Genomic DNA, 22,491 nt, shown 5'->3' on the forward strand with positions numbered 1-22,491 from the left:
GAGTATATGCTCAATAAATATTTGTCGAAGGAACAAATGCTAAAAGAGATTAATGGCTGCCTTGGTTCCCCAGGTCAGGCCCCATCTTCCTGGCTTGTTACCTGGTTTCTCAAACAAACGGAGAGAAGTGGGTGTGTCCCTGAACACCCAGCCTGTAGGCTTTCAGACTGGACACAGGCTGGGACTATGGGCAGGAGTGCAGTGCTTAGCCTGGGGTCAGGCCCTGAACATGACCATGGCTTTTAGTGGGCCTGAACCCTGGCTCCCTGCATCCTTGATAAGCCAGAGGCTGAAGGCTGAAGAAAAGACACTGGACCTGGAGTTCGAGGTCTTGAGTGTGGGATTTAACGAGAAAGGCAGATATGCCCTGCGGCTGTCAGCTGAGAACCCACTGCTGGCAGGCTCTGGAGATGGGGTACAGTTGCAGGTGAATGATGGGGACCCTCTCCAAGCCTGCTGTGCTGTCACTGATGTCATTGAGCAGCAGGATCCTGGCCAAAGCCTCACTCTCCCCAGGAACAAATTTATCTTTACTTTGCCCAAAGGTACAATGTGGGAGTGGGAGGGGGAGTGGGAGGCAGAGGAGGTCCCTGGGCTTCTCCCCCAGCCCCTTCCAGGAACCCTAGGAAAACTCAGGAGTGCTAGGAGGGGTGTGCAGATCCCCAGACTAAACTACAAAGCTTGGCCCATGTGACCTTGGGGATACTGGCCCTCTGTGAGGCCCTGTCTCCTTCAGTGTGACTCACGATGCTGGTATTATTCCTACAAGGTCAGGTGAGGAGGAAATGGAGGGGCAGGTGTGAATTTAAAAGCACTAGCCCAAGGTAGGTTTGGATTCCGGTCTTGGGTAGTGAACATTACAGCGAGTAACCCTAGAACCAGACTCTGAGCATCACTTAACTGTGGGTATGGGGGATGAACAGGGATAAGGAGACCCAGATCTTGCCTTCTAGAAGCTTCCAGACCAGGTGAAGAGAGGCAGGAATCTTAGAGATTGACTAAAAAAGGGAAAGGGAGAAAAAGATCCATGCCTAGGTTGTGAGGCCACCCAGGACAGCTTCTCAGTAGAAGAGAGACATGAGGGAAGGAGAAAACCAAGGCCCAGACTTTAGGTGACCAGAATTGGGGACAGGTTGAACTCTTCCTTGGGGCAAGGTGGTTTCAGGGCCCATGATGGCCCCATAGGCCAAGAGCCCTCCCTTCCTCCCTCTAGGAGCCAGGTACCCAGCATGGGTAAAAGGAGGAGCTACAGGTGGGGACCTGAGAGGGGGCTCACCCCCCAGGGAAAACTTCACCAAGCCTGATGGGCTTGACTCAACAGCTAGCCAGCCTAGGCCGTCCTGGGTCCCTGCTTGTCCTCCTCACCCACTGTAGAGAGAGACCCTAGAGACCACAGTCAAATCCCATATTTCCCACCCAGGGTTCTGCAAGAATGATGGGCACCATGATGCGCGGCTGCGTGTGGAGGCGCTACGGCTGGAGGGGGCCTCAGGACAGGCAGTCCAGCGGGTGGGCCAGGCCATCTTCCCCATCTACCCGCGGCCAGACCAACCCCGCATGAACCTGGAGGCGAGGGAGCACGAGGACCTGTACCGCTACCGTGGCAACCTGCCTCTGCTCCGGGCCAGTGAGGACCCCACCGTCCGCCACTGTGGGGGACTGGCCTACAGCGTGGCCTTCCATGTGCACCGGGCCCCTCAGCCTCCTGCTTCCAACTGTCCTCCGGCACACAGACAGCCAGAACCCATGGCATCAAATCCAGAGCCCGGACTTCCCAGGCTGCAGGTGGGTGCTTTCTGGGTCCCAGGTCATTGGGCAGAGCAGCAAAGCCTCCCAAGGCTGCCTCCTTCAGTTCTGGTGATCAGCAGTCTGAGGATGGACCCAGGAGTCTCAGTTTAAAGGGACAGACCAAAAAAAAAGATGGAACCAAGGCCACACAAAGCAGGGACACAGCAGGGTGGGGATTCTTTTGCCTGGTGTGTTAGTGTTCCCTGAGACCTCTCCGGGGAACACTCACTTTAATCTCCTCTGGGTGCCCACCTTCAAGTTCCTCCAGCTCCCACAGTGACCAGGAGAGGCTCAGCCCTGAACCAGGACCCTGGCAGCCTCAGGCCCAGGTGAGGGTATCTAGTCCTTAACAGGAGGGTTTCCCACTTCCACAGACAGGCCGCATGTCTGGAAGGCCTCACAGCCAGCACTGGGAAACCAGTAGAGTAAATGGTAGCCCATTTCACAGGGCGAGGTACCAAGGCTCAAGGTTACTTGATTCCATTTAATGCCAACAACATTCCTGAGACCTTAGGACACAGTGATATATTGAACCCAAAGCTAGGTGGGTCCTTAAAGTGTGGGGGCTCTCCTGCAGCACCTCTCTCCCCCACTGCCCTGGTGTGGTGCTGAGCAGAGCCTGGGTAATGGACCAAGTCAGGCTGGAAGAGGGCTGGTGGATGGGATAAACTGGAGCAAATGGAGGGTAGTGGCAGAAGAGCAGAGGTGGAATTTGTCAATTTGGAAGGCAATGGGAAGCCACTGGAGGGTATGTATAGAAAGACAGGAGGGGACTGTGGCTTTGGCAGAGTGAGCAGGAAGTGCAAACCAGGGACCCAGGGACCAACCTCTCTTGTCCAGGGCTGCAGGCTGTTAACACGGCACACTCTGGCTCTGTCCCTTCATTCACACTTTTGACTCCTCGCTGTACCCCCAGCTCCGTGCTCTGTGCTGAGCTTGTAAAATGAGATGGGTGTCACCTGGATTCCTAGGGAACATTCTGTTCCCTCAGATTGTAAACTCCCTGACTTCACAGCCTGGGCCCTGGCCCTTGGGTCCTATGGTCTATCACAGGACTAGGCTTTTAGGAGACTCTGATCTCTGGGACAGGCTGCTCCCTGCTCACCAGGTCCCAGCATGGCTTGGTCACACCCAGCCCTGAGCCACAGGCCAGGCTGCTGTTTGAAATGCGCGGTGAAGGAGGGTGGGGCTGCTGGGGGAAGGGGCTGGTCCGATGGCTGTGACAGACTCAGCAGCTCTAATTTCTGTTATTTAAAGCCATCATCTCTGCGCCACACTCCCTCTTAAAGTGTCAGATGTCTGCTTCTGCCAAGACGAGAAAATGGTTTTCGAGGGAGAGGGAAATCGGCCCCTCCAGGGGGTCAGCAATCACAGGCCTAACAACAGCACAGAAGCCCACGGGAACAGACAATGGAGGGTCCTTTGAGAATAGAAGGCTGTGCTTTTAGTCAGGCGAACTCGGTCCAGCCCAGCCATTGAGAGGGAGGAAGACAGGCATCTTTCTGGCGTTGCCTCTTGAAGTCTCAGACACAGTTGGAAAGGCGGCATCAAGACCAGGCTCAGTGGGACCCATGTTGTCCTTTGGACCTGTGCCACCTCCCTAGGGAAGTGGATGTGACCTGGAACCACAGGGGCCCACAAAACCACACACTCTTCCCTGCATTCCCCAATTTGTGGATAAGGACAAGGAAGCCCAGGAGGGGAAGATTTCGCTCAGCTCTCTTTGGTTCTCAGTTGAAGAGAAATGGAGCCGGAATTGGGAGGGCAGGGACAACAGGAGGAGAGGCCTCAAGCAGGAAGGCTAGAGATGACAGGAGAAGATTCCATTCTTGGGATGTAGCCCAACCTCAGCAATATTCAGGTCAAGTCTAGGAATGGATTTCTGGGCTCCAGATACAAAAATCTAAATTCAAGGCCACCTCCTCCAGGAAGCTTTCCCAGAATTGGTTTCATCCCTTTCAGGCTACTCTCAGTCCTGTCTGCACAGGCATCTCAACAGTTGACTCTGTTTGATTTAGGACTATATTGTAGGCTCAAAAGTTGTTCTCTGATTTGCATAGTGTTTGCCATTTTTTCAGCCAGAACTGATGATGGTCATGGTGCTGGGCAGTGGAGTGGGGGTAGAGGGAGGCATGAAGCGCAGGCGATTGGGAAAGCCATGATTAGGATGCTTAAGGATAAGTAGGGAACAGAGGCAGGGTTCAGTGGGTGACCAGGGCCTACTTCAAGGACTGACTGAAGCAGAATCACTTTGTTTTTCAGCCCCACAGGTTACTGGGCCCTAAATAACCACAGGAATGTAGGGCTAAGAAGGACTATCCCCTTAAATATTTTCAGTGTGAAACAATCATAGGCCAGGATGAAGATCACTCCTAGGATCCCTGACCCACCAGAGGGTACTGGGTGTTGGCTAGCAGGGGCTACCAAGGGTTCTCAGCATGGAAGGGCAACCACTCCAGGTTCCCTGCCAGCCATAGGCACATGGTGCTTCCTGAGTGGGTGGAGCCTCCACCCCACCCTCCACACAGCCCACTCCCTGACACTGCCCGCTGTCATCTCTTGGCAGCTTTGAGACTATCTGGCCACCCCAGTACCCTGCCCCTCCTTGTCCAATGGTAAGGGGGAGCTATCAGACCACAAGGAGGTGGCCTGCACTGGGCAGAGTGGGTGCTTGAGCCTCAGGAAGCAGCAGGAAGATGCAGGGGAGGCTTGATCAAGGGGCCATCAGAGGTGACTCTGCTGAACTCCTGGGAGGGCAAATGACCTCTGTGGGAGGACCTGGGGAGGCCACAGCAGCTTTGAGCTTGGAACCATTGGGCTGACCCTTCAGAAACCTCACTCCCCTCTCCTAAGATCTCTGAAGGTTCAAGGACTACTTCCCTGGGGCAGAGCTGTTTAAGAGGGAAACTTTGGACTGGAAATTCCCAGGGATAAAATATCTGAAAACATGAATTTAAAAATTCCCTGCTCTTAGCTCTGGGAGCCTTCCTAGCGGCTCAATCAGTGTTGAACCTTGGAGGCCCCAAGCTTCCTCCCACACGGCTGGGAGCTCTAGATTCCAGGCTCAGAGGGAGGAGGAGGGCGAGGGCGTGGCGGGCTCCCTCCCCCAGCAGTTACCTCTTTCAAACAATTGCAGTTTTGTTTCATGGAAGCAACTGGGTTTTCCAAGAGCCTTTTAAATGGCACTTTCAAGGGTTTTCTTTCTTCCTTTCTTTTTACTCTTTCCATTTAAAACACCTTTCCCCCGCCCCCGGAGGGGAAAAATGAAAGAAGAAAAAGCTAATAAAGCAATCACCAAATGCCAAGCACCTGGCTCTAAGCCTGTGAATTCTGATTGTGGATTTGGCGTCCACAGGCTGGGGCCTTTCATTAAGGAGAAATAGAGGGGAACGGAGAACTGCCACGGAGCTGTTAGTGGCTTGCCTAGAGTCCCCTCTGCCCTCGGTCCCTACACCTCGGTGTCGGATGTCCTCCCTTTGTTCCTCCCTGTCCCCATCCCCCATCCTGCCTGTCGGTCCGGGTCCGGATTCTGGCGGGAGCACTTTCCCCACCCCAGGCACCCTCCCGCCTCGCCTCCGGGCCAGAGCACTGCAGAGTCCTCACTCACCAGTCTCTGCTCTGCTTTTAAATTCATTATGTCTTTTATTGCTCGCTATTGCCTACGCTATTTCTATTGCCCTGGAGACTAAAATGGTTCAAGCCAGGAGGGGCGCACAATGCGGATTTCATTAACTTTACTCTTTACTGCCCGTTGAATCCCAGGGTACTGGCTTGGCTTGGGGAGACGGGCACCTCTTTGTTCGTGCCCCTTCACCCCGGTGCCAGCCCTTTTGTGGGCTGGCTTCCCGGGTCTTGAGCAGCCTCCCTTCAGCTGCTCCAGGCCCATTTCACAGGTCGGGAAACAGGCTCCCCAAACACTGCTTGGGCAGCTAACCAACAAAGTGGCAGGAACTGAAGAAGGTGAAAGCCACTCGGACCAGGACTGCCAGTCCCCTCTTGGGCTGATGCCCACTCCCCCCCAGTCCCTCATGCTGGGACCCCAAAGCCGCCCCTCCTCTGCTCTTCCTGCCTCCATTAAATATGAGGACCTGCAGCCCAGCGGCCCCTCCTTGCAAATGAGGCAGTTTTATAGGCTTTAGAAAAACACTCCAATTGTTCCCTCAATTACCCTGGAGCAGATTGAATATATTAATCTCTCTCTTAACTCGAGTTAGAGACTCGGCTGCCGCCCCTCCCCCCAGCCACCAGGACCCCTCCACTGGCATGTGCCAGGCATCAACTCCCAGCCCCCACCTTCCTTGGTCTTGAGCCCTAAGCAGGTCAGCATTCATCCAGGGTCCAGGGTGCATGTTTCTGCTCAGGCTGTGCCCTCACAGGCAGGCACATGCGTGTGTATGCGCATGTTGCACTGGAGGGCATGTGTACACACACACACACACACACACACACACACACACACACATACACACAGCAGACAGCTGCTTTACATTTCTCTATCAATTTTCATTGATTTTCTCCTTTGCCACTCTTTGAAAGAGCCTTTTCCTTGAGTGAACGTGATTGTGGGGGCTCCCCTCTGAGAAGGGGGCGGCTGGGGGCTGCAGGCGGCTCCCCCTTCTGCTCCTGCGACAACCGCCTCCAGCTTGAACACACTCTGCCCCAGGCAGCTGAGCCCGTTAAAAGCTACCTGAGGTTTCCCTTTGTAGCTCGATTTTCTTTTATTTCAGAGGAACAAAGACACTGTCACGGCGTTCTCAGAGAGCACTGTCACCCATGCAGGGAGGGGTGCAGACCTGTCACTGTGGTGGAAGGTTGACTGAGGCTGGCAGAAGGAGCAGAGCAGGCCAATACTAGCCCTGGGGAGCATGGGCACTTCCAGTCACCCCAACCTCAGGAGGAGAGGTCAGGGGCCAAATGCTCCACATTACCCTGCTGGCCTCCTGCTGGCTCCTCTTCCTCCTCTGGGTGCAGTAAAGACTTTTCTGCCAAGGGGGTCCTCCAGAGACCCCAGGAGTCCTGGGTGTGGATCCTAGAGGGGACTTAAAGAAGTCTCTTATTTATACCGTTGCTCAAGCCAGTTTATTTAGTAGGTGTTTTACCATATGCAAGTAGCAACTCCCTCACATCCACATCTGTACAATGGGTGACAGCAATTCCTATTGTCCTCTATGACTGGGAAGATTTAATGAGTTAGAGTTAGCCCTGCCTTGCAGGAAGTACTTAATGAATATTTGCCTTTGCCACTCTAGTAATGATCAAGTTGGGAGGTGTGTTAGGCAAGGCAGATGGGTTTGGGCCTCCTCAGTTTCTGCATCTAGAAAATAGGTTTGCTCCTTCTTGCCCAGACGGGGAAGGGCATCACAAATTTGTGAGATGCGCTGTCTCTAGGCCAGACACCAGGCCAGCCTGGGTGCTAGTCTGGGAAGTGATTCCTTTAGCAGATTGTTGTAAGGAACACACCAGATGGCCCTGCTCCCCCTCCCCCAGCTTTCCTTCCCTCTTCCCCCACGGGGGAGGGGGGGGCTGACACTGGCTCCACCTGGAGGACTGTGTGTGTGTGTGTGTGTGTGTGTGTGTGTGTGTGTGAGAGAGAGAGAGAGAGAGAGAGAGAGAGAGACAGAGACAGAGAGACAGAGATGGAGAGAGATGTGTGCTTGGTGTGGTGGTGTGGGGAGAGACACAGAGGAAGTGACTCTAGCCTCTCTCCTCCCAGTGAGCCCAACCCCAGTGAGCGAGTTCCAGGGGACGGAAATGTAGGGGGGGCCATCTTATCTCCAGAAGTCACCTTCACAGTGAAGGAAGAGGAACAGGAGGACCCAGTTATGATGACCTTTTCTGGTTCTTACATCCCTAGAAGATGGATATATCTCTAACCCTGGAACACAGCCACCCTCACAGGTGCCTACACATGCAACACATGTATGTGAGCACACACAGACCCGCCACATCCTAGACATGCAGAGACCCTCCTCTTCACAAAAATAGGTTCCCAACAACACACTGAAGAACACACATGGGCAGAACATGTCCTCCCCCGCCCAGACCCGCGCATCCTGGAGACCCTCCTGGCTTCATCTCTACACAACCCCCCCCCCCAACCGCAGTCCTCCAAATGAGTAAGAGGTGTCAGGGACATGGCATTTGTGATGTATGAGGTGAGATTAAAACTCCATGAGAAACCCATCTTTAATACAACTCTGACACCAGATGGGGGAGGGCAGCAGGGAAGGAAAACTGACAGCCCTGCTGAGGTTGGCCTGTTAGAGATCAGCCCAGCAGACCAAGCTGGTTCTGCAGAGTCCCAGAGTCAGGAGCAGCTGAGGTCAGCAGGGAGCAGCCCCCTCCTGGGATAGAGGAGGATACCTGTGGGATACCCTTTCCCATCTGGATCTGACAGCCCGCCCTGGGCCCCCATGGTTCATCCTCCCCTGGCAGAAGGGGACCTCCCTGCCTTCCTGCCTCTTTCCTTTCTTCATTCATTCACCTATTCACTCTCCCAAGGGGTAGATTAGGTTGCTGTATGCCCTGCCCTTGGGGAGCTGCCAGGCTGGACAGGGGAGGAAAGGGAGGAGGTGGAGAACAATGACTTTCAAGCCCACTGGGACAAGGTGGGTCGTCATCAAGGACACAGTCTGCTATAGGGAACCAGTCCTGCCTGGAAATCAGGAGGCTTTGGCTTAGAACTTCATTTCCCAGTTGCATCTGAGCACTGAGACTCAGCAAGTCACCCACCTCCCAGGGTCGAAAATTCCTCATTTTTACAATGAATGAGCCAAGTTGTACCTCCTGAGAAGGAGGCAGGGAAGCTCAGGTGAGGAAGTGGGTGGGAAGTGACATGGTACATTAAAGCCCACCCCACACAAGTCCGGGAGACCGTTGAGCCCTGCCCTCAGGACAGTGGGATTCCAGCAGGATGGAGGATTTCTAGTGCTGAGGACAATGTGGGCAAGTGGGTAGAGGCAGGAATACGGAGGGGTGCAGGGGACAAACAAGTAGGGGGAAAGCAGGAAGTAGACCGTATTTTCATGGGATTGGGGAAGTTAGTAGGGAAGCCAAGGAAATGGACAGTAAGTGCCTCTCTGAGGGCTCTGTGTTCTCTGTTATCTCCTTGATTGGGGAGGTTTCTCTGAGCCCGGGTGGCAAAGGCAGAACTCACTGAATGCCCACAAAGCCCACCTCAGTCTGGGAGGTGAAAAGGGAAGCTGTTTGCTGGAACAGGAACTGAGCCACTAGAGGAGGTAAAAGACTTCTTGATTCCAGCAGGAAGGCCGGGCTGGAAACCAGGTCTCCGCCCATGTTTTGGTCTTTTTGATCTTGTAACCAGCACACAGGAGGGAATGACTTGCTGCATCCCTTCCCAGGAAAACTCACGCCTTACAAGCATTCCTTAAGCCACTGGAATAAGTCACTGAACACTTTCTGGACTCTTTGTGGACAGGAGCATGAGGAAGCAGTTCACGGGAGCACGTTTCTTCTTGGCCCCCAAATCACACTAAGGCCAGCCGAAATAGGTTACTCCATGTCCACTGACCCCCACAATGAGTTCTCATTGCACTGGGTGGTCTGGGAGCAAGGCTGGGGTAGAGACATACTTTCTGTGGCTCAGGGTCCAGAGCACCCACCCACTATAGCTGGCACCTAGAAGATTTCTATAAATGCCTCCCAGAAACAAACTCTTAGCCCCTACTGGAGGCGTGACAGTGAGTCACAGCCACAAAGATACAGTGGCCAAACTTTAGACCAGCTTGAATTGAGGCTCCTGCTCTGCCTTGAACTAGGCTTTCCTGCACTTGTCATTTTATTTCTCTGACCCTCTATTTTCTCATCTGTAGAAAGTGGGTAATGGGGTGTGCTTTGAGACATGGTTGTGAGACTTGGATAATATACTAACCTCACTGCAGTCCAGGAGGGCTTCTTGGAGGAGAGGGACAACTTCCTAACAACTTCCAGAATACAGACAGCCTCAAAAGCACCCTGGGCTTAGCCTTGGAGACAGAAATGGCCACATATCCCTACCCCACTACAGGGAGCTATTATGGATTCTTCCAGGAGTACGTTTGTTGGGCACTGATTCTGTGCCAGACCTGGCCTCTCAGAGCTCCCAAGAAGACAAGAGCATCACAGTGAGACCATGTAGTTGCTTGGATATAGAAGGGACCCAGCTGGACTCACCCTGTGGAGGCTAAAATCACAGATGAGGGGGTGGCTAGTACAGTTGCCCCTTGGACCCTGGGGGATTGGTTCCAGGACCCCTCAGATACCAAAGTCAGTGGGTGCTCAAGTCCCTTATGTAAAATGGTACGGTATTTGCATATAGTCTACACAATCATCCCATACACTTTATTTATTTACTTACTTATTTAGAGACAGGGTCTCATGAAGTGACTGAAGCTGACTTTGGAATTGTGATCCCCTTGCCTCAGCTTCCCCTGTCTGGGATTACAGGTGTACACCACTAAGCTCAACTCTCCTGTATACTTTAAATCATCTCTAGGTTATTTATAATGCCTGGAACAATGTAAATGTTATGTAAATAGTTGTTGTACTGTATTCTTTAGGGAATAATGACAAGAAAAAAAATGTCTATAAAAATGTTCAGTACAAGCATGACTTTTTTTCTTTATTTTTTTTGCAATACTGGGAATCAGACCCAGTGCCTCCTCATGCATGCTAAGCATGTGCTGTACCAATGAGCTATACCCCCAGCTTCAGACAGAAATTTTTCCCCAAGTACATATATACATATTCATATACATACATATACATATATATGTGTGTGTGTATATATATATATATATATATATATATATATATATATATTGGTACTAGGAATTGAACCCAGGGGCACTTTGCTACTGAGCCACATTTCCAGCCCTCCAGCCTTGCCCTTTTTAAAATTTTGAGATAGGGTCTCACTAAGTTGCTGGGGGTCTTGTTAAATTGCTAAAACTGGCCTCAAATTTGCAATCCTGTTGTCTCAGGCTCCTGAGTCACTGGGATTACAAGCACAGGCTGCCTTACTTGGCTTCCAAATATGTTTGATCCAGGGTTCCTTAAATCAGCAGATTTGGAACTCACAGATTTGGAGGGCCAGCTATGTTTGAGTCAGGACAGGAAGGCAGGGAAGAGAGCAGTGTAAAATTCTAGTTTCTCTGTTTTGTCGCCTTCTAGCTCTGGAACTTACCTCTCTGCACCTTCTTTTCTCATCTCTAAAGTGGGAGTAATAACAGCCCTCCCCTGATAAGAGTGTTGAATTGTATTTAAATAATAGAGCAAATGCTCAACCAAGGGGCTGGGCAGGTAAACGGCAGCTTGTCAAAGTCACAGGATTGAGGCTGCTCTAGGGAGGTGGACAGCCAGGCCAGGACTCAGGCTTGAGAAAACATGGCTTCTTTGCGGGGAACTTGAAGGAGGTGGTTTGCTGGGGCAGATGAAGGCCGAGTCACGGGGACCCCCATCCCTCACCCCAGCAGGAAGCTAGCCCTGAACCATCACTGGACCAAATGAAGCTGAGGCCCTCGGGTGGGCACGTGTGTGGGAGGGGGTAGACATTATTTTAATCCTCCTTTTAAAGCATAATTGCTTTTTGTCTGCGGGTGTTCCTGGAGATGCCTCCCTGTGAGATTGCTTTCCAGGCTCCTCTCTCTTCCAGGAGACAGGCAGGACCAGGCCAGCTCCACGCTGCATTAATATGCTGCAAATGCGATTTCATGGCCTCAAATGAGATTAGGGCCAGAGGCTCTGCTCTATGGTAGAGACAGCGGTTCAGGCTAGGGTGGCCAAACTGAGCAGAGAATCTGAGAGAGAGGGATCCCAAGCCGAGTTGGCCTGAATAAGAAGTTTCCTGTAATTGGAGCCCTCCAGACCTACTGGTTCTCCTGGCTGCAGAGCCAACCCTGGGGCCCCTTCCCAAGGGTGGGGTGCTAGGGCTGTCCGCCATTCAACCCCAGGCTCCCCACAAACACTTCATTATGGAACAGCACTGTGATGAGGCACAAGCCTGGTTCTAATGCTGATCTCTTTTCCTCCTGGTTCTCAGTTTTCTTGTCTTTAAAGTGGGAACTATAGTAGTAACTATCTTGGGTTGTGATTTCAAGGTCTAACATGAGTAGCATCTGCACCGTCTAAGGGCTCACTAATTGTTAAATTGTTAGCTGCTATCATGAGGTTCACATACACCAACTATTCACACCCTTGTAGGGGGAGAGGCACTGAAGGCTTGCACTCCAGAGAAGGGAAGGTATGGGGGTGCAGGCATCACTGTCCCTGGCTAGAGTAGCAGAGAGGAGAAATGCCAATTTGATGTTCCCATTCATTCAACAAGTACCCCCTTGGTACCAGTCCTGTGCCAAGCCAAATACTGAGTCCTAGAGACACAGCAACTCCCAGGTATGGTCTCTGTCTCCTAAGGAAAGAGACCCTGTCTGAGAAGTCCATAGTGGGTCATAATCCAGGGGAGGCCCAGGGATTGTGGATCTGATGTCCTGGGGTGGGGGTGGGGGTGGAGGCAGTGGGGGGAGCTTTCAGGGAAGGTTTTCTGGAGATTGTGCTCTTTGTGTCTTGAAGAAGAACCAACAATTATTCAGGCTGGCTGAGGGAGGACAGTGCAGGTACATGAAGGTATCTGAAGTCCCCAAACCTGGAGAGACCACCTTCCTCTTGGGGAGACCACAGGTGTGTCATGGGACTATAGTGTGGGTGTAAGGCAGGGATGGGCAAGCCGACAGAGAGGTTCCCTGGGAGCAGACCAGAGGCCTGTAGGGGTCTCCCTAGAACTCAGGGCTCTGCTAAACTGTTAATTGAAGCAGAGGAAAGACTTGAACAGATTGTGGTTTGGCAGAGTCGGGGTGAGGGGACACAGATTTTCTGGAGACTGGTTGAGCTTTGCTGCCCTGAGTGGGCCCCCCAACCTTGGCAGGTCCCACTTCTGCCCCATCCTGATGGTGGGGAGTAGTGGGCAGCTTCATCGCTTACCCCTTTACTCAGCCCCTTGTTAACGAGTTATTGATTTTTTTAAAAGAAAAATGTCCAAAAGTCACGTTGCATCTTCAGCAAAGTGATTTATGAATTGATGGTGGGACCTGGGTGGCCTCAAACGAGAGCTCTGGTTACCAAACACTGAGAGGAATCCTTCAACAGGGCGATCAATAAACGTGCCTGATAAGCAAATGGAAACAGTGCTGACCAGCAACGAGAACACTGGGGCCTTTAACATCACCCCCCAAGTCTCCTGTCTCCAAAGCTCCCCAGTTGAGGGGGCTCCATGTTCACTCCATCTTGCTGTGAGCGGGAGGGAACGCTCTGGGGGCTGCCTGCTCTGCACTGGGCTTCCTTCTCTCATCTAGTCCTTGATCCACTCTGCAGATCCACTTGGTAGGTGAGGAACTGGAGGATCCAAAGTGTCAAGTGTCAGCTCCCTGCAGTGCAGATTGGGTTCCAAGGTGTCCTGCTGTTTTTGCTGCCCAGATTTTTCCTGCCCACTTGGTTTTCAGGGGACTGGGACAGGAGTCATAAGACAAGGTCAGGACCACCATAGGGTCTGTGACAAAATGGGGACACACATGGATTTAGCCCAGTAGCAATTTTCTGTACCATAAGGAACTGGGGGAAGGGTGGGAAGCAGCTCCCAGGGTCCCCCCAGGATCCCACCACAGTGCACGCAGCCCACAGGCCCTAAGACAGCAGCCTGCATCCAAGGGCTTGGCTAGAACTGGGAGTGAGCTACCATGAGCGCTTCCAGTCACTGCTGGGGTGTCCTGACACACCAGCCCTCAGGGTCCAAATGACCATTTGTGAGGGATACCCTGCTTCTGCCCTACTTACAGTGGCCTCCCCAGTTGAGGCTCTAGAACCTGCCTCCATGCTCTTCTCTACAATCAGTATCTGGGCTATATGATTATAGAGCGCTCTGTATGGCCTCATTCAAAAGGACAGGTAGAGCAAGGCACAGTGGCTCGTGCCTATAATCCCAGTGGCACAGAAGACTGAAGCAGGAGGATTGCAAGTTCAAAAGCAGCCCCAGCAACTTAACAAGTCCCTAGGAAACTTGGAGAGACCCTGTCTCAAAATATAAAAAAGGAATGGGAACATAGCCACATTAATGCTTATAGCAGCTCAATTCACAATAGCTAAACTGTAGAAGCAAACTAGATGTTCTCCAATAAATGAATAGATAAAGAAACTGTGGTATATATATATACAATGGAATATTACTCAGCATTAAAAGAGAATAAAATTATGGCATTTGCAGGTAAATGGATGGAGTTGGAGAACATCATGCTAAGCAAAGTAAGTCAATCTCAAAAAACCAAAGCCTGATGTTCTCTCTGATAAGTGAATGCTGATCCATAATCGGGGGAAGCATGGGAAAAATGGTGAAACTATGATTGGCAAAGGGGAGGGAGAGAAAGGGAGAGGGTAGGCGGTTAGGAAAGATGGTGGAATGAGATGGATATCACTACCCTAGGTACATGTATGACTGCACATATGGTGTGACGCTACGTCGTGTCCAATCAGAGAAATAAAAAGTTGTGCTGCAATTGTGTACAATGAATCAAAATGCATTCTGCTGTCATATATACCTAATTAAATATTTTTTAAAAAAGGGCTGGAGATGTGTGTCAGTGGTGAAGTGCTCCTGGGTTTAATCCCTGATACCAAAAGCAAACAAACAAACAGAAACAGGTGGGCTGGGAGCACAGCTCAGGGATGGAGCACCTGGCCACATGTGCAAGGCCCTGGGTTTGATCCCCAGCACCAAAAAGAAAAGTAAGGAGCCAGGGAAGAAGGATAGGTGTTTTTGTCTCTGGACTTGACCTTGCCTGTGTTGCCCCATTGCCCCAGTTTCAGGAGAGAAAGACATGCAACTCCTTTTTCCCAGCATGAAAGGAAAAAGTTGCATGGTCTGGTGGCCATGTTCACAGACTTCAGTCGGAAAGCCTGGATTCAATCTCAGACCTGCAGCTTCAAAGCTGGGTGACCCTGGGCAAGTCTCCTTCCTCCCAGCATCTGTGTTCTCACTTGTAAAAGGCAGTAACAATGATTACTCCAAGAAAGTGTATTAGATTGAGACGGTGTGGGTAGAGCTCTTGGCACAGCGCCTGGCACATAGTAAGTGATCACTAAAATGGTAGGGTATGCAAAGGTACCTGTGGTGAGGATGACACTGGCAATACTGGAACATCAGGTAAGAGCTCAGGTCCACAGAAAGGGACTGTACAGTGGCCGCCTCAGTTAGCTTCCTAGCAGGAAAAAGGCAGCACTGGAATCTGGAGATTTGGAGGAGGGTTAATAAGAACTATTTGCAAAGTTGAGGGTGAGGTTTATGTAGAACAAGAGAACCCTTCAGCCTGAAGGGGTAAGAGAAGAAAACATGACTACAGCCCGGAGGAGCAGTTTTCTTGGGAGAGCATCCTGTCAGGCAGGGTGGCCTTTGGCAGAGGGACACTGCCAAGCCACAGATGGGAGGGAGCTTCCGCTGACACCTCCCATAAACCTACCCAACCACAGCCCATTGAGGTAGTGGCTCTGGCTCAGCCTGCTGGGGCCCAGAGCAGGGTGGAGGAAAAACAGGAAGACTATGAATGAGAGGTCCCAGCACTGTAGGTGACAATAGGAAGGGAGACTCAGACTGTGCCAACAACGATGATCACCTGCTCAAAAATCAGAACTCTCGGTAGGGGAAGCAGACTATCTTGTCCTTGCGTTCTTTTGGTGTGGGAAGAACTGGGACCCTGATAAATGAGCCAAATGCCCATCTTTCAGTTGACCTCAGGAGCCCAGTTGAAGCACAAGGAAAAGCCAGCCCCAAACCTCTCTGCAGAAACTTCTGAGCCTCCATTTCACTGCTGCTGTGAGCAGCCCCTGCAGGTCCTGGCCAGGCAGGCTGTGGACCCACTGCTGAAGTCGTAGGAGGGGACCTTACAGAAGTGCCCATGCTTTAGTTAACAAGTGAGCACCTGTTGTATGTACTGCCGGGGCCTGGGGAATAGCTAAGGGGAAGTAGTGGCTGGACATAGAGACCCTCTGAGGGAATTGCCTCGGTTGACAACTGTCAAAACAAAAACTGAGGAAGGGGTAGGGACTTGCAGAGCTCCCATGCTCCTGCCTTGTGACTATTAAATATCAGGAGTGATATCATGGCATATTAAGGGCTGTCACAAAGCAGCACTGGTGCAGTCAGGGGTTGCTGTGGACAGAGGACTGCATTTGCTCAGAGCAGGAGATGAAGGGGTCAGGGAAGTCTCCTTGGATGAAGGGTCTTGAGGGAGACCCTACAGATAAATTGACTGGGGGAGATGTTTCTGGTAGGGAGTTGCCTGGAGAAAGATATGGCCGTGGGAATGGCCCAGAAGCCGGGAGCACAGCAGGTTGGGATATCTGTGGTGGGTGTGAAGCCTTAAGCATTGGGTCGAGACACACAGACGTCATCATCCCTGCAGACATTATTCACTCCTCAGGTTCATGTCTGCTGGGGAGAACCAAGTCCCAAGTCTGAACTTGGTTCTCTGAGAAAAAAGCAAGCTGACTATGGAGTACTTGACTGTCAGTGTCAAGTGCTTTACTGGGAGTCTCACTTGGCCCTTGGCCTCACTGTGTGAGAGAGGGAACTAAAGTCCAGAGAGGTCTAATGTTTTGTCCACAGTCACATCGATATGAAAATCATTTGCTACAAAATCACACTGCCTATTTCCCACCTCAGACAACTAAGCTGTCAGTGAAAGGGGGAAAGGAATGGAGAGTCCTAGGCACGGGGGCAGGACAGGACTGAAGGGAAGGGGAAGGCCAAGCTGGGGGTTCTGGGAGAGAGACATGCTTCACTGGGACTTGCTGCATGAGCAGTTAGGCCCAAAGGGCTGCCTCCTCAGAATCCAGGCCCTGGAACATGGCAAGAGGAGCCACATCTATGACTATAGATCTCACATATCTACCAGACTCCTCTTGCTGCCCAGCAAGCCCAGAGCAAAGCCAGAAGAGGAAGCAAGAGCCCTCCTTCCCTCCAACCAGCCTCAGATTCAACCACAGGGCCTCACTCCTGCCTGAGCGGTGGGCTCCCTAATGGCTGTGTTTAACCCCTGGCCACCTAATGATGCGTAATTCTCTTGGGGACCGGGTGGGATGGGGGAGCAGGATTATCCATTAGCTGTAAGATTAATCATTACCTGCTTCATCTCACACTGGAATCACCCTGAGTCATCAAAGCTTGGGCCCTGGGCAGTGCAACAGACGTTCCTCTGGACACTTGGGGAGCAGGGACATTTCCCTGGGCTAGGGGAGGTGGAGCTCCCCTGACTGGGAAAGGCAAGAGAAAGGCGGGTAGCTGGGGCTCAGGCGGTCCTTAAGGCCTTCTCACTGGCCAGTGGGAGCAGAGCTGAGGAGGTTGGACAGGCACAGCAGCCAGTGTCCCAAGGCTCCTGGGGCCAGGGAGATGGACAATCATTGAAAGACAGTGACAGGGCCCTCCTGCTGGTGGCTGCTGGGTGTGCAGGGCCTACTGGCGCTCTGGAGCGAAAGGCCTAAGTCCAGCACCCATTTGTATTTTGTTCCTCTCTGGCAAGAATAGCACAGGGCTAGGGCTCCAGTGGCAGAAGCTCAGAAGCTAGGTAGGGCAGCTGGGAAAGAGCCCAGAGCTTTGGGTGCTGGAGTGGCGTAGCCACCCCATTCAGGTGAGGGGAGGTCCCCCACCCTTGGCAGCCCGGAGAGGGAGAAAAACTAGGAGTAGGACTCCTGACTTCCATTGCCAACCATCTGGGTGACCTTGGCTGGTCCTTTCTAGTGCTAATCAAAGGCCAGGCCTCAGGTTTTTTGTCTCTACACTGGGGAGAACCACCTCCTTCCTGCCTCTCTCTCTGGATGGGGGATAGAAGAGGAAGCCCCTGCCTTCTCACTGCCAGGCCGGTCCTGTTCTTGAGCCCCAAACAAAGGAAGATGGGAAGGCCTCCAACATGGAACCTCAAACAGCTGGCAGAACACTAAGGCAGGCCACAGAGGTCTCCCAAACAACTCGAGACCCCACCCAGCACCCCAAATCATCCTTCAAGGCAGAGTTTTCACCTCCCCTCTGCGTGAAGCAGCCTCCCCCCATCTATACTAGTCACTCATTTTTTTTTTTAATTTTTTCTTTTTAGGTCTGTAAAACAGTAGACTCCATTTTGATATAATTATACAAGGATGGAATATAACTTATTCTAATTAGGACCTCATTCTTGTGGATGTACATGATGATGGGATTCAACTTGTCACTCTTTATTCTGCCATTTTGTCCTTCCAAAAGCATGTGGAAACCAGGTGTGATGGCACATTGCTGTAATCCCAGCAACTTGCAAAACTGAGGCAGGAGGATCATAATAAGTTCAGGATCAATCTCAGCAACTTGGTGAGACCTTCAGCAATTTAGTAAGAACCTTTAGTAATTTAGTAAGAACAATTTAGTAAGTAGGGTTTTGGGGATATAGCTTGGTGGTAGAATACCTGTGGGTCCAATCTCCAGTACAAAAAATAAAAGCATGTAGAACCGGCATGCAATCAGGGCTTAATAAAAAGGCTCGTTGTCTTTGTAATGATTTTTGTGTGGCTCTCAGTTTGATTCACCATAATCATAGTTACATTTTTCAGTACCATTGTTGGTTCATACATGGCCCTCTTTGTTTAATTACAATTTATTTTTAATAATACAGTAGTTCCCCCATCTGTTATCCATGAGGATATGTTCCAAGACCCTCAGTGGATGCCTGAAACTATGGATTGTACCAAACCCTATATATACAGTGTTTTTTTCCTGTGCGTACATGTTTATGATAAAATTGAATTTATAAATTAGGCCTAGTAAGAGATAAAAACAATAGTAACATGATAGAACAATTATAACAATAAACTACATTAAAATTTATTTAAAATTCATGAATTGTTTCCTAGAATTTTTCTTTTGGTCTTTTCAGACTGTGGTTGGTTACATTTAACTGAAACTATGGAAAGAGAAACTGTGGGAAGGTGAGACCACTGTACCCCTAACCGCTCAGTCTAAAAAAACATGATGTTACCAAGAACATATCTATTTACGCACCTTTCCCCATTCTCTTCTCTCTTCCCACCTGTCCTCCAAAATAAACCATCCTCTTGAATTTTGTTTATTATTATTAAACAAAAGGAAGATTATAGGTTCCCAAAGAGGCAGGTGGCTGCAGATTCTTTGACTGAAGTAGCCATTTTACCAAGTTGCAACTCCCTTTGGGACAGGGCCTGGCTCCCCTTTGCTGTAGTGTGGGGTACTCTGGGGTCACAAGAGCAGGAAGGTGACAACTAGATGCCAGGAAGCAGAAAAGACAGCTCCAAAAAGACAAGATCCCACCCCACTGTACCTGAAAAGGGGCCTATGTGACTTTGGCTCTGCCCTGTGATGTCATACAGTGTTTCCCTGGTGACCTAACTGGGTCTGGGCAGAGAGAGTGCCATCCCTCTCTTCACCTTCCTGGGGGTGCTAAGAGTCAATTGCCCGGGCCCCTGACCAACTGGCCATGGCCCTGATCCCCCAAGGCTCCTCTACCCACAGAACCTCTTGGTACTGAGAAAGATCCAGACCCCTGCCCCACTGCCCAACCACCCGAATTCCCCAGTCTAAGTCTCAGAGCTGGTATATAGCAGCCCAGAGACAGCACTGACACCCCATACTCTTCACCACCCCCAAAGACTCTAAGGCACCCAGGCCAGCTGTCTGGGCAGGACTGTTCATCCCAGGTACCAAATCTCAAGATCGCTAAACAGACAAACACTCCTATCCTGAGAAGATGGTACGGAAAAAGTCAAAGGTGAGAACTGGGGGCAGAGGCCATGTACCTACCTACATGAACTCATCCCTCCTTCAAATTCCTTTGTTTTGTTCATTTCCCTTCTCTGGGCCTCAGTTCTCACAACTGTGAAATGGGTGGGTAGGGCAGTCCCCACAGCTCTTCCAAGCTGGACATCCTATACTCTTAGGCCCTGTGGATGTTGCAATGCAGTGTGCTCACAGCTGTTATGGAGTCAGACTGCACTTACCTGCTTGCTTCTGTCCTCTTGTTGCTGAGGCCACACAGGCTCAAGGAGCCCACCAAGATGGCCCATCGTCTCTTCAAGATCCCTGGCAGCACCAATGCCCTGCGGCTTCCACAACCCATCTTGCCCCTGCCCAGCCCTCCCTCCTGAGGCCCAGGCCCCCTGCAGGGCATGGCAGCTTGAACCCCTGAGAGAAGGGATTTGGGGCCTGTTTTGATTACTACTGTACCTGCCAAGCACTCAGAACAGTGTCTGACACATAGTAGGCATTCAATAAAGAGCTATGGCAAAGCAGCAGGGCCCTGCCAGGAGGGGACTAGAATCTCAGTGCGATGAATTCCAACAGCTCAGTGTAAGCCACCCTCCCCTTTAAAACCCCTGGATTGTCACACTCTGAGGACCAGGCACAAGGCTGGTCTGACTTTGGAGCCCTAAGTAGGCAGCTGGATTCCACCTGCCTTACTGAGCTGGAATGACCCAGGGAGTTTGGGAGCCCTGAGCTGGAGCCAGATGTTGTATTTGATTGGTAGCTTTCAGAAACATTTTATTTTTTAAAATCAATTTTTTGGAACCAGAGATTGAACCCAGGAGCACTTGCCCACTGGGCCACATCCCTAGCCCTCTTTTTATATTTTATTTTGAGATAAGGTCTCACTAAGTTGCTTAGGGTCTCACTAAATTGTTGAGGCTGGCTTTGAACTCAAGATCCTCCTGCCTCAGCCTCCCAAGATGCTGGGATTACAGGCATGCACCACCACATTCAGCTCAGAAACACTTTAATAGCTGGGTAGAATCCTCCACAAGGATGTTCATAATGTATATAAAGCATTATATATTCATATTCCTTCTTTTGTGAATCCCCAGATCAGATCTTCTATTGTGATGATATTTATAGATTTCAGTGCTTTGTGTGTCAGATATTTTAATCCTTTTTATTTATTGCAACTTTCCCATTTGTCATTATTTTTGGGGGGGGCATTGTGGTAAATTTGGGGCCATTATAAAAAAATTGGTATACTGGGCTGGGGATGTGGCTCAAGTGGTAGCGCGCTTGCCTGGCATGCGCGGGGTGCTGGGTTCGATCCTCAGCACCACATAAAAATTAAAAAAATAAAGATTAAAAAAAATGGTATGGATTTTAAAAAACATAACCAAACTTAATTCTTTATGATTTCTACTTTCGTGTCATCTTCTTTTCTCCCCTGCTTGGAGCTGGGGATGGAACCCAGGGCCTCACGTGTGCTCTGCCACTGAGCTATACCACCAGCTCTGTGTCATTTTTTTTTGAAAGGCTTTCTTGCCCCAGATGTCACAACCTCTCCCTACTGTCAATGAGTACTCAGGTTACAGGGGTTACAGTCCAGAGAATGAGCCCCACATTCAAAGCAACGTGGTTTGGGCAGAGCAGAGGCCTCCGATCATGCGGACACACAGACCCTGGCTCCAGTTCCAGCTCTGCCCCCACTGGCTCAGCCTTGATGCCTTGGTGAAGGGGTTTCACTCCCCAAGTAGGTTTTATTGCTCTAACAGGATCTTCCTCCCGCTGGCCATGGTAACACCAGGCAAGTTCAGATGCTGAAACAGAAAGAGCACAAATTTAATTCAAAGGTTTTAATTCAAAGGCCCATTGAAGTCTAGTAACTTGCCCAAATGACAGATGAGGGCAGCCAGACCCTCCCAGCCCAGGGCCCCCTCTGAGGGCCCAGCAGAGCTTCTCCAGACACAGGAGCCTCCTGGGTTTCTGAGCTTCTAGTGACTTCCCAGATTCCTGGGAGGAGGGATGGCAGGGAGGAGGGAATGGGGATGGGGAGTAGATCTCCTTCCTTCCCTCTCCCCTCCAGAACCAATTTAAGCTACCCACTCCTGGGAACTGAATTAAATGGGCCATTAACTCCTTCTCTGCTGGTCCTGTCCTCCTCCTCTCATCCCTCCCACTCCCCATCATACACATTCCAAACTGCCCTGAGTGATAGGCAGTCGCAGATCTCCTAGGACAGCTGCTGGATAATCCTGGCTTATTAAGGACAAGTCTGCCTGTGTGGAATGCCAAGGCACGGATCAAGTGGCTTCCGAGCCTGCCATAGATGAGCCCCGTGGAGTAGTTGGGAGTCCACAGGCTTCCATACCGGGTACCCGCTTGCCATCTATAGGCTGTGTGACCTTGGAGGGAACGGAGGCAAACCCCTGCCTGGAAAAGTGGCCTTCTGATTTCTGCTTCTAGCAGTGTTGAGTGGGTGAGCTGAGGGTGAGCTTGAGAAGCAAAGAGGGAGCACCCAGCTTTGCTCCTAGGCTGCAGGAGACAATCAGAGGAAATGAATTGCCTCCCAGGGGTCATCTCACTTAACAAATAGATCCGTGTGGTCTGAGACTTAGGGAGGTTCACCATCATCCTCATCACTCACCAATATGTGACCCAGCACCTGAATTTTTTTTTTTTTGAGTGGTACTGGGGATTGAACCCAGAGGCACTCTACCACCAAGCTACACTCCCAAGCTCTTTTATTTTATTTTGAAATAGTGTCTCGCTAAGTTACTGGGATGGGCCTCAAACTTGTGATCCTCCTGCCTCAGCCTCCCAAGTATCTGAGAGTATGGGCATCCTTCAGTGCTGGTCAGAAATGGGGGAAATGCAGGGGACATTGATTCTAACACAGAGACATCTTTGAGGGAAGG

At 50.9% G+C, this 22,491-nt stretch overlaps 1 protein-coding gene across 1 annotated transcript in view; it reads left to right on the forward strand.

The window, feature by feature from the left end:
- The first annotated feature begins 235 nt into the window (after positions 1 to 235).
- Ccdc33 (coiled-coil domain containing 33) overlaps positions 236 to 22,491 on the forward strand; it is a 105,645-nt gene continuing 83,389 nt past the window's right edge. The window contains exons 1-2 of the mRNA XM_026387736.1: positions 236 to 545; positions 1,421 to 1,749. Of these exons, the coding sequence (XP_026243521.1) occupies positions 236 to 545; positions 1,421 to 1,749 (639 nt within the window). The remainder of the gene's footprint in view (positions 546 to 1,420; positions 1,750 to 22,491) is intronic.

The sequence above is a fragment of the Urocitellus parryii genome, chromosome 6 (genome assembly GCF_045843805.1).
Source record: "Urocitellus parryii isolate mUroPar1 chromosome 6, mUroPar1.hap1, whole genome shotgun sequence".
NCBI classification, from domain to species: Eukaryota; Metazoa; Chordata; class Mammalia; order Rodentia; family Sciuridae; genus Urocitellus; species Urocitellus parryii.